Genomic DNA, 12,500 nt, shown 5'->3' with positions numbered 1-12,500 from the left:
CGGTGATGTGATGTCCAGACATAGCGTTTTCTTTAGCCGAAAAGGTTCAATTTTAGTCTCGTCAGACCAGAGCACCTTCCTCCATACATTTTGGGAGTCTCCCACGTGCCTTTTTTGCAAACTCAACACGCGCCATTTTTTTTTTTTTTTTTTGCTGAAAGTAATGTCTTTCTTCTGGCCACTCTGCCATAAAGCCCAACTCTATGGAGCGTACGGATTATTGCCCTCCTATGTACAGATCCTCCAGTCTCTGCTGTGGAACTCTGCGGCTCCTCCAGGGTTACCTTAGGTCTCTGTGCCGCCTCTCTGATTAATGCCCTCCTTGCCCGCTCCGTGAGGTTTGGTGGGCGGCCGTCTCTTGGCAGGTTTGCGGTTGTGCCATGTTCTTTCCATTTTGGTTACGATAGATTTGATGGAGCTCCTAGTGGATCAGCAAAGATTTGGATATTTTTTTTATTTTATTTTATAACCCAACCCTGACTTGTGCTTCTCAACAACATCGTCCCTGACTTGTTTGGAGAGTTCCTTGGTCTTCATGGCAGTGTTTGGTTAGTGGTGCCTCTTGCTTAGGTGTTGCCGCCTCTGGGGCCTTTCACAAAGGTAATGACAGATCATGTGACACTTAGATTGCACGCAGGTGGACATTATTTCACTAATCATGTGACTTCTGAAGGTAATTGGTGGCACCAGAGCTTGTGATGGGCTTCATAACGAAGGGGGTGAATGCATACACACATGACAATTATGAGTTTTATGTATATATTTTACTTCACCAACTTAGACTATTGTGTTCTGATCCATCACATATAATTCAGATAAAAAAACAAAACAAAAAAAATTACACTAAAGGCTGTAATGTAACAAAACGGGTAAAAAGCCAAGGGGGGTGAATACTTTTGCAAGGCACTGTAGATGCCCACTGCTGGCCCACCCCATCTTGCCACCTGATCCACCCGCCATGCTACCGCCTGAATCTGAAGGGTGTACTCACTTTTGTTAGATACTGTGAATGTATAATAATGTGTGACTGTGAGGGGGGGGGGGGGGGGGGGGGCTGGGACATTAGAGTGTAAGCTCCTCTGGTACAGAGACTGATGTGATTGGCTCAGTGTTCTCTGTACAGCACTGCGGTATATGTCGGCACTATGGGGGCATCTTGTGACCAATTCTTGTTGTGTTTTTTGCTTTCCAGCTAAGTGTGGATCATGTGGACCCGGATACAAGACTCCTCTGGACGCCATGAAAGGTAGGACCCCCCCCCTGCGCTGTGATCAGAGTACAGCTCTGGGTTCTCAGTGTAGATATTTTCATTATGTGACAGGTCCTCTTTTTTTTGCTATGTATTCCCCGGTTTCAGCTCTGCCCTCTGCAGGTAAAACAGAGGCTGCTGTCCCCCTCAGAGGCACCATGAAAGGGCCTGCTGAATCTTAGAACTGCCCTGAATCTGAGCTGCTCCAGAGCTGCAGCATTTGGTGGATGGAGCCAAATGATGTTTCTGTTTGCTCCACCGAGAATAAGTTGAATCTTTTTTTATTGCCTGGGGGTTATCCGTGGCCCCTAGCTTGTGTATCCCACCACTCACCATGTCTGTCCTGTACAGGCCCCAGAGAGGAGCTGATCTACGTCCCCTGCATCTACCGCAACACCGGCATCAACAAGCCTGACTACCTGGCCACGGTGGATGTGGACCCCAAATCTCCCCGTTACTCCCAGGTGAGGCTCATGAATTTCATAGCATGTTTGTTCCTCGGGGGAGGGCCCTGACACTGCATTCATGACCCAGTGAAGGGCCGTCCCACCCAAAAGGTATATTTTGGTTACAGGTGGAGTGCGGGTTGGAATTTTCTGATATGTTTTGGTGAACACAACATTGAGATTGTGCAGCCGTTCCTACACATCGGGGTGGTCCTCCTCCTCCTCCTTATGCTGCAAGGAATGGCTGTGACCGATTGTTTACTGGGGGGGGAAAAAGCAGAGTACAGAGATTTGCTCACACAGGGGATGGGGGGGTTAGACAGCTTCTCAATAAGGGAAGGGGGCAAGGGAAAGACAGGTCCGTCCCCCCCAGTGAAGAGGGCGGGTTTAGACAGATGCCTTCCCCCCTTGGGGAGAAGGCAGGTTCAGACAGGTGATCACAGGGGGATGGTGCAGCCAGGAGCTTGCCTGGGGGAGGGTGCAGCCAGGAGCTTGCCTGGGGGAGGGTGCAGCCAGGAGCTTGCCTGGGGGAGGGTGCAGCCAGGAGCTTGCCTGGGGGAGGGTGCAGCCAGGAGCTTGCCTGGGGGAGGGTGCAGCCAGGAGCTTGCCTGGGGGAGGGTGCAGCCAGGAGCTTGCCTGGGGGAGGGTGCAGCCAGGAGCTTGCCTGGGGGAGGGTGCAGCCAGGAGCTTGCCTGGGGGAGGGTGCAGCCAGGAGCTTGCCTGGGGGAGGGTGCAGCCAGGAGCTCGCCTGGGGGAGGGTGCAGCCAGGAGCTCGCCTGTGGGGAGGGCGCAGGGCAGGAGCTCGCCTGTGGGGAGGGCGCAGGGCAGGAGCTCGCCTGTGGGGAGGGCGCAGGGCAGGAGCTCGCCTGTGGGGAGGGCGCAGGGCAGGGGCTCGCCTGTGGGGAGGGCGCAGGGCAGGGGCTCGCCTGTGGGGAGGGCGCAGGGCAGGGGCTCGCCTGTGGGGAGGGCGCAGGGCAGGGGCTCGCCTGTGGGGAGGGCGCAGGGCAGGGGCTCGCCTGTGGGGAGGGCGCAGGGCAGGGGCTCGCCTGTGGGGAGGGCGCAGGCAAGTGCCCACTAGGGTAAGTGGGTGGGTACAGCCGGGTAGGTATCCTACAGGTGAGGTTCCGGATACCAGCTATGACTCGCCTGCTCCTCCTTCCAGGTCATCCACCGCCTGCCGATGCCCAACCTGAACGATGAGCTCCACCACTCCGGCTGGAACACCTGCAGCAGCTGCTTCGGGGACGTCACCAAAGTCCGGGACAAGCTCATCCTCCCCTGCCTCATCTCCTCCCGCGTCTACGTGGTGGACGTGGGCACCGACCGCCATGCCCCCCGCATCCACAAGGTGGGCACCCTCCAATCAGCTCGTCCGGTCCTCTCTGTGCATTTACTAACTTGTCTTTCCTCTAAATAAACCGTCCCCGGGGGGGGGGGGGGGCGCCATCCCCTCCCTCCTATAACCGCCATATCATCGTTCCAGGTATTTCTATAGGCAGCTGATGTGAGTACCCAAACCTGTCCTTATATCTGCCTCCTGGACAGCAGCTCTTGAGAGAGGGAGGGGCATTGCTTGGAGCCAATCAGGAGTGCTGCATGCACATGTGCTGAAGGGAACATGCTGATAGGAAAGGGGGGGGGGGAGGTGACCTCATCAGTCTAGAGGGGAAGCTCCCAGCAATCTGGAGGCCCAGGAGGTGGACTCAAAAGCCAGAATCTATGGGGGCCAAATCCGGAAAGTTCTCAGGTTTTGATTTCATAACTGCAGTAGATAGGAGGACAGATCGGGAGGCTGACAGAGCTGTGTAAATTCTCAGGATCGGTTGGACAGCTCCCATGTATGTGGGGCCCTGGGCCGGGGAAAAGGGGTGGGCAGGAGGAGAAGTTGCCCTGGGTACGGTGAAGTAAAGACACAAAATATGGATACGGAGTGGTACACCTATTCTACGGCATGTATTAGTGGGGGAGGGGGCACAATTCTGCATCCTTGCCCTGGGCACTGGATGACCCTGTCCTGGTACTGCCCGGCTGTGACCTGACCGGGATTCTCCTCTTTACAGGTGGTAGAGCCGGAGGAGGTCCACGAGAAGTGCGGCTCGGGGAACCTGCACACCTCGCACTGCCTGGGCTGTGGAGAGATCATGATCAGTTCTCTGGGGGACCCCGACGGGAACGGCAAAGGTGAGCGCCATCTTCTACGCCCGGTGGGGCTCCGGGTTTTATTTTTGGCCCGGGGCATTTCTTGTTGTTTTTTTAAAAGTCTTATTGACCTTTCCATGAGGATAACGTCACCCGATTTTCTGTATCTCAGGAGGCTTCGTGCTGCTGGATGGAGAGACGTTCGAGGTGAAGGGGAACTGGGAGGTGGAGGGCAACGCTACGCCCTTCGGGTACGACTTCTGGTACCAACCGCGCCACGACGTCATGGTCAGCACCGAGTGGGGAGCGCCGAAGATCTTCTCCAAAGGGTTCAATATAGAGGACGTGAAGGCAGGTAAGAGGGGTGCAGAAGGGTAAATGGGGGCAAATATCAGTACAAGACGGGACTACTTGGGGCCAAATTCATCCATTGCTACCCCAATCCCCCCTCCGTCCCTCTATTATACCCCAATCCCCCCTCCGTCCCTCTATTATACCCCAATCCTCCCTCTGTCCCTCTATTATACCCCAATCCTACCCTCTGTCCTTCTATTTTACCCCAATCCTCCCCTCTGTCCTTCTATTATACCCCAATCCTCCCCTCTGTCCTTCTATTCTACCCCAATCCTCCCCTCTGTCCTTCTATTCTACCCCAATCCTCCCCTCTGTCCTTCTATTATACCCCAATCCCCCCTCCGTCCCTCTATTATACCCCAATCCCCCCTCTGTCCCTCTATTATACCCCAATCCTCCCCTCTGTCCTTCTATTTTACCCCAATCCTCCCCTCTGTCCTTCTATTATACCCCAATCCTCCCCTCTGTCCTTCTATTCTACCCCAATCCTCCCCTCTGTCCTTCTATTCTACCCCAATCCTCCCCTCTGTCCTTCTATTCTACCCCAATCCCCCCTCTGTCCTTCTATTATACCCCAATCCCCCCTCTGTCCCTCTATTATACCCCAATCCCCCCTCTGTCCCTCTATTATACCCCAATCCCCCCTCTGTCCCTCTATTATACCCCAATCCCCCCTCTGTCCCTCTATTATACCCCAATCCTCCCTCTGTCCTTCTTTTTTACCCCAATGCTCCCCTCTGTCCTTCTTTTTTACCCCAATGCTCCCCTCTGTCCTTCTTTTTTACCCCAATGCTCCCCTCTGTCCTTCTTTTTTACCCCAATGCTCCCCTCTGTCCTTCTATTTTACCCCAATGCTCCCCTCTGTCCTTCTATTTTACCCCAATGCTCCCCTCTGTCCTTCTATTTTACCCCAATGCTCCCCTCTGTCCCTCTATTATACCCCAATCCTCTCCTCTGTCCTTCTATTATACCCCAATACCCCCTCTGTCCTTCTATTTTACCCCAATGCTCTCCTCTGTCCTTCTATTTTACCCCAATGCTCCCCTCTGTCCTTCTATTTTACCCCAATGCTCCCCTCTGTCCTTCTATTTTACCCCAATGCTCCCCTCTGTCCTTCTATTTTACCCCAATGCTCCCCTCTGTCCTTCTATTTTACCCCAATGCTCCCCTCTGTCCTTCTATTATACCCCAATCCTCCCCTCTGTGCTTTGTGGAGATGTGACATATGAGCAGTGTAGGCCTGATTTTTGGTAGGCTTGCTAATTGCACACCTGTGTGCTCCATAATCGCCCCAGGAATGGAGGTCGGGGCTCATCCTTGGAGACGGCTCCACCCGGCAGACAGGAGGTCTGGCTCAGGAGTCAGGGGGGGAGCCAGTGCAGCACGAATCTGCCAGTACAGAGGTGCTGAACGTCGGGTCTGGGGAAGGCACACCAAGTTCTGAGGTGGAAGGCCTGAGCAGGAGTGCCGCATGTTATCCAGGAAGGCTGAATACCGGTTGCGAGGGAATCGGATGTTTGTTTTTGAAATAATGTTTCTTTTGAATAAAAATGGCCTGCCACGCCCTTGAAAATGCAGTCGGGACTGACGCGATTTCTTCACTTGCACCACTAGAGCTTAATCTCTCCGGATCGTCACGGTTGGTGGAGAAATCGGCGTTGGGCACGGATGGCGCTGGTTCAGATCCTCGCATGCCAAAAAAACCGTGATTGTCAAGAGACTGTGTGTATCTCTGGTGCTGTGTGAAGCAAAGTGCTGGGTGCTGTGCCTCGGCTGTACACCAAAAAAAAAAAAACATTTCTGAAGGAACTCCGCTTTTGTTGCTGCAAAAGATGCATGTTGTTGCCCGTAGCAACAAAGGCAAGGTCGGTCCTGAGACCGATGGTGGAATGATCCTGATGAGAGTCCTGGCTGGTGGGCTCAAGAAGAGCTGTGACGGCCATTTTGGAGAGGGCTGGAGAAGCTCTGCTGCAGGGAGAGTGCGGTCTCCCGTGGTAACCAGAGACTAAGTGTAAAAACCAAGGTAATTGGTGGTATCTCTTGTATTCACGCCGTCCTAGTATATAGGAGATGAAGGGTCCCGGATCAGCAAAGTCAAATGGCAGAAAATATGGGGGGCGGGGGGGGGGGGGGGGAGGCCACACTCCAAAATAATGCCTTTATTGAATAAAGCTTGATCCATACATCAGAAACACAGGTCCAGATGATAACTGACGTGTTTCGCACCGTTAATGGTGCTTAATCGTAGCCATTAACAGTGCGAAATATGTCAGTTATAATCAAGCGTCATTAATGGACGAAACGCGTCGAATATCGTATGGACCTGTGTCTCTATGTATCCCCTGTATGGATCAAGCTTTATTCAATAAAGGCATTATTTTGGAGTGCGGCCGTCCCTATTTTTATTTTTTAATTCCATTCCCATTTTCTGCCAGAGGCGACGTGTCGTCTGGACGGCGGGGCTCTCTATGAAGAGGTGGCTCGCTGTTCCCACAAAGAGGGCTGGGAAGCCCGAGAGTCTTTAATTTCACCCGGTAACCGCATGGTGGAGGGGGGGGGGGGGCGATGCAGCAGGAGAGAGCAACAGGCTGACCGGAAGTTCAAAAGGAGAGCGGTTGCCCGTAGCGACGCCTGTGATTCCAAGTCTGCAGACTGGGTGAGAAAGACTTACTGTGCACACGGGGAGCGGAAGTGACCCCCAAATGGGAGATCCCCCCACCCGTTTGTGCTAAAAAAAAAAAAAAAAAAAAAAGGACTTGTCTTGCTGCAGTGCCCTGTTCAGTGGGGAGGGAAGTGTTAAAATCAAAAAAGACGTGTGTGAGAATTAAGCCCCCCCCCCATACACACCCCATCGGATTTTCTGCAGATTTTTGTCTTCAGATTTACCAAAACCGTGTAGTGAAGGGCCGGCCTGATTGCATAATAATTGAAACTCCTGAGGTTTGAGCTCCTATTATTAATAATAATAATAATAATAATAATAATAATATTATATGGTTTTGGTAAATCTGAAGGAAAAAATCTGAGTGTGTGTATGGGGCTTAAGACGTGTGCAATTCAGGGTTTTTTTTTTTTTTTTTTTTGTTTTGCTTTTTTTTTTTTTTTTATACGAATTTTGACTAATTTGTTAATTTCAAAATTTTTCTGAGGTTTTTCAATTTATTGAGTTTATAGAGGTTTTTCAATGATTGAGCTTTTCAATGAGTGATTTTTTTTCAATGATTGAGCTTTTCAACGAATGATTGATTGAGCTTTTCAACAATTGAGGTTTTTCAATGATTGATTGATTGAGCTTTTCATTGATTGATTGAGCTTTTCATTGATTGATTGAGCTTTTTAATGATTGATTGAGCTTTTCATTGATTGAGGTTTTTCAACGATTGATTGAGGTTTTTCAACGATTGATTGAGCTTTTCAATGATTGATTGATTGAGCTTTTGATTGATTGAGTTTTTCAATGATTGAGCTTTTCAATGATTGATTGAGGTTTTTCAATGATTGATTGATTGAGGTTTTTCAACGATTGATTGAGAAACTCAATCAATCGCTGAAAAACTCAATTTCTGAATTATTATTTTTTTTTTTCCAATATTCAGAAATTCAAAAATCATGAAAGTTACGAATTATCTGAACTAACAAATGCTGTATCTAAACGATTGGAAAATAATAATAATAATAATAATTTATTATTTAATTTGTTTAGATGCGGCATTCGTTTTTTCCGATAATTTGTAACTTCAGATACTTTTTTTTTTTTTTTTTTTTTATTAATTTTTTACGTTAAACAGCCAAAATACTGAATATATATTTTTTTGCTTTTCGGAAATTCAAAAAAAAAAATAAATAAATAAAAAAAATATATATATATTTCCGAAAAGCAAAAAAATAAAACCACAAAAACTATTTATTTTTTTTTTTTTTTTGTCAGTGCACATGTCTAGTGAGAATGCTAAGCTTGAAATGCCCCCCTTGCTCCTGGTGGTGAGGGTGAGGTTACTGCATGCAACATGGTGTGTCCCCACTAAGGGATGAGCTCCGGGGTGTTGGCACTGCCCGCGGGCAGAGCCCTGCAGGAAGTCGGCGCGGCGCTGGTCACAGGCAGTGAGACGTTGCCTCGATTGCGCGGCTGCAGAGATCGGAAATGTCTCACCGCCTGTGGTCGGGGCAGAGCGGTGACCAATTTCCTGGCGGGCTCTGCACGTGGGCTGTTGCGAACACCCCGGAGCTCACCCCTTGGTTGCCACAATGCAGGCTAAAAAAAAAAAAATGTGTTTAACGTTGGGCTGTGTTTTCAGGTGCCGGTGAGCCTCGGGCCTGTCTAGGCCTCCTTGGGGCGGACGCGGTGCCGAGGAACGTAAAAAAACGATTGGGGGGTGACGGGGGGCCAAGAGACGAAACGGCCACGCTGGCAGGAAATTCTGGGGCTAAAAGAGTAGTGGACGCCGTGGCTGCTGCGCCAGGAGAGGCGTCTGCGGAACAGCCTATAGGCCAAGGGGCACGGGTTGTCGCGGAGACCGAACCTCTCGTGACCGAAAGTCCAAGCGAATGTAAATGCACAGCAGGACGTTTTGTCCGCAATGCAGGAAAGGGGGGAGGGGGAACGTGTGTATTTTGTGAAGGACACGCTTGAGGAAATGTTAAGATCCTGGAGTGTATGCCCTGCCGCCCTCGCCTGTGCCCGGAGACCCGGTGCCACGGGGTGCAGCTGGTGGCCTCTGGGTATTGGAGGCTGTACTGTGCAGAAATCGCAAACGGTGGAACCGCTTTAAATGCGATTTGTTTTGTCCCAACGTGGAAAGTTTGTCTCTCGCAGTGTTGCTGGATTGCTTCATAGAAAGGTTGTGTAATGAGAGGAGCCCCGATAGACGAGGAAATGGTAAAAAGTGTTTGTGTAAGAACAACCGCTGATGGAGGGTTGGCCAACAGGGGGCGACGTGGAACTGTGGGAAGGTCCCATAGAGAGTAACTGCTGCCGTGTGTGTGTGTGTGTCTGCCCCTCTGTCCTTCTATTATACCCCAATCCTCCCCTCTGTCCCTCTATTATACCCCAATCCTCCCCTCTGTCCTATTATACCCCAATCCCCCCCTCTGTCCTTCTATTATACCCCGATCCTCCCTCTGTCCTTCTATTATACCCCAATCCTCCCTCTGTCCTTCTATTATACCCCAATCCCCCCTCTGTCCTTCTATTATACCCCAATCCCCCCTCTGTCCTTCTATTATACCCCAATCCCCCCCTCTGTCCTTCTATTATACCCCAATCCTCCCCTCTGTCCTTCTATTATACCCCAATCCTCCCCTCTGTCCTTCTATTATACCCCAATCCTCCCCTCTGTCCTTCTATTATACCCCAATCCCCCCCTCTGTCCTTCTATTATACCCCAATCCCCCTCTGTCCTTCTATTATACCCCAATCCTCCCCTCTGTCCTTCTATTATACCCCAATCCTCCCCTCTGTCCTTCTATTATACCCCAATCCCCCCTCTGTCCTTCTATTATACCCCAATCCTCCCCTCTGTCCTTCTATTATACCCCAATCCTCCCCTCTGTCCTTCTATTATACCCCAATCCTCCCCTCTGTCCTTCTATTATACCCCAATCCTCCCCTCTGTCCTTCTATTATACCCCAATCCTCCCCTCTGTCCTTCTATTATACCCCAATCCTCCCCTCTGTCCTTCTATTACACCCCAATCCTCCCCTCTGTCCTTCTATTATACCCCAATCCTCCCCTCTGTCCTTCTATTATACCCCAATCCTCCCCTCTGTCCTTCTATTATACCCCAATCCTCCCCTCTGTCCTTCTATTACACCCCAATCCCCCCCTCTGTCCTTCTATTATACCCCAATCCTCCCCTCTGTCCTTCTATTATACCCCAATCCTCCCCTCTGTCCTTCTATTATACCCCAATCCTCCCCTCTGTCCTTCTATTATACCCCAATCCTCCCCTCTGTCCTTCTATTATACCCCAATCCTCCCCTCTGTCCTTCCATTATACCCCAATCCCCCCTCTGTCCTTCTATTATACCCCAGTCATGTGACCCTTCCTCCTCCAATCACCTTCTTGCTCTATACTAGGACACTACGGTCAGAGTATCCACGTGTGGGATTGGACGAAGCGCACCCGCATACAGACGCTGGACCTGGGGGCGGACGGACTGATTCCTCTGGAGGTCCGATTTCTGCACAATCCGGACGCTGCGCAGGGATTCGTCGGCTGTGCGCTCGGCGCCTCCATCTTCCGCTTCTACAAGACGCCGGTGAGTGGCTGTGGGGGGGATGGGGGCTCAATGTTTTATGGGGGGGTGGGGGGGGAGAATCTTCTGCAGGTCGACTTTGTGGAATAGCGGGATGTTAACTTTTTCCTCCCCCCCCCCCCCCCCCTTTTTTTTTTTTTTTTTTTTTTAACTTTATTTCTGCTTTAAAATGTACATTATGTGAAGGAACTGATGACAGATCTGTACCGATACCTGCTGTATTTATTTTTTTATTTTTTTACCCCTACAGGATGAAAAGTGGGCGGCTGAGAAGGTCATCCAAGTGCCACATAAGAAGGTGGAGGGCTGGGCGCTGCCAGAGATGCCGGGTGAGTTGCTGTATAATGACCCTGATTGGGTGAGAGAATAACTCCGCCCCCACCAGCTGCTGCCATAAGGACATACAGGTTTTTCTTTCCTCCGGTGTACTGGCTCCTCCCCCCTGGATTGACAAATCTTCCTCTGAGTGGAGGCCAGCCTGTAAGGGGCACATGGGCACCACCCCCTTAATTCAGAGGCCCGCCCCCCTAATCTACATATAGGGCACCAGATGCATGGACTCTAATGGGTGTGGTTTGTTTTCTTTCTTTTTTTTCTTTTTTTTTTTTGAAGCACATGATTAGAGCCTGGGGCTCTAATTGGCTTAATAAAAAGGGTGGGCACCCCGATCCCTCCCAGTTGTGTGACAATAGTATATCTGATTCTCCTCCTGGCCAGGGAGTGTCTTGAGACCCGATTGGCCAGGGAGTCTTGGTGGGGGGGGGGGGGGGGTAGGTAATGTTAGTTTGCTGCCCCCCCCCCCACCCCTGAAATTTTTAGCACCGGCCACCACTGATAATGGCCATGGGAAGGTTTGCTTTGTGTGTCGCCATAAAGCTGTAAACTTTATTTATTTTTTATGACACGATGACGTCTCACCCGCTACAATCTCATCATAAACTTCTCATAAATGTTATCAATTCAACGCTGGCGCCTGGGGGGGGGGGGGGGGGGGGAAACAACAGCCTCGTATAATGGAGATCCCGTCACCTACTGACCCCTCACCCGCCAGCCCTACACCACCTCACCTCTACGCCCCTTTAGACGTGCAGAATGAGAATTTTTTTTTATTTTTTTTTATTTAATTTATTCTTTTCCAATTTAGTTATTTCAATAATTTTTGGTTTTAGATCATTTAATTTCGTTTATTGGTTTTAAAATTCAATTCAAACTTTCGGCATTCAAATTTATTTAATTTTTTCTTTTCCATTCCTTAATTTTTATTCTGATATTTATTTTTCTATTATCCTTCCCCTTTTTTTTTTTTTTTTATTTATTTTCAATTCTATTGTGTTCTGTTCTTTATATCCTATTCTGTTTTACTTTGTTCTTTTTCTATGCTTTTTTTTTTTTTGTTTTGTTTTTGTTTTAATTGTCTTCCTTTTTTTTTTTTTTTTTTTTTATTCTATTTAAAATTAGAATGTCTGAATACGGATATAAAATATATGTATGTGTGTGTGTGTGTATATATATATATATATATATATATATATATATATAATATATTTTTTTATATCCGTATTCAGAAATTCTAATTTTAAATGGAATAAAAAAAATTAATAATTGTGTGTGTGGATAGATATAATATAAGGGAGTTGGATAAAATAAATTAGAATTTCTGAATTATGATATTATTATATGTGTGTGTGTGTGTGTATATAATTTATATAAGGGAGTTGGATAAAAAAGTGGGGGGATAGAATAGAAAATAAGGGAATAGGGTAGAAAAAGGACAGAATAATTAAAAAATATACATAAAACTTTTTTTTTTTTTTTCTATTGCCCCCCCCCTTTTTATCCCCCCCCAACTCCCCTATATTCTATTTTATTCCATTATTAATATATAATTATAATATATATATATATTTTTTTTTTTTATATTGCATTGTTCTTCTTCTTCTTCTTCTTCTTCTTCTTCTTCTTCTTCTTTCTTCTTCTTCTTCTTCTTCTTCTTCTTCTTCTTCTTCTTCTTCTTCTTCTTCTCTTCTTCTTCTTCTTCTTCTTCTTCTTCTTCTTC

General features: G+C 48.4%; 1 protein-coding gene across 1 annotated transcript in view; it reads left to right on the top strand.

Moving 5' to 3' along the window:
• Positions 1-12,500, top strand: part of LOC143942550 (methanethiol oxidase-like) — a 24,901-nt gene that overhangs the window by 8,992 nt on the left and 3,409 nt on the right. Inside the window, 7 exon segments of the mRNA XM_077463879.1 lie at positions 1,193-1,246; positions 1,601-1,713; positions 2,858-3,043; positions 3,756-3,876; positions 4,007-4,189; positions 10,266-10,447; positions 10,695-10,773. Coding sequence (XP_077320005.1) covers positions 1,193-1,246; positions 1,601-1,713; positions 2,858-3,043; positions 3,756-3,876; positions 4,007-4,189; positions 10,266-10,447; positions 10,695-10,773 — 918 coding nt within the window.

This window comes from Lithobates pipiens, unplaced genomic scaffold, assembly GCF_037356315.1.
Source record: "Lithobates pipiens isolate NorthernLeopardFrog02 unplaced genomic scaffold, aLitPip1_a1.2 Scaffold_30, whole genome shotgun sequence".
Lineage (NCBI taxonomy): Eukaryota > Metazoa > Chordata > Amphibia > Anura > Ranidae > Lithobates > Lithobates pipiens.
This window is presented reverse-complemented; position numbering and strand designations above follow the sequence as displayed.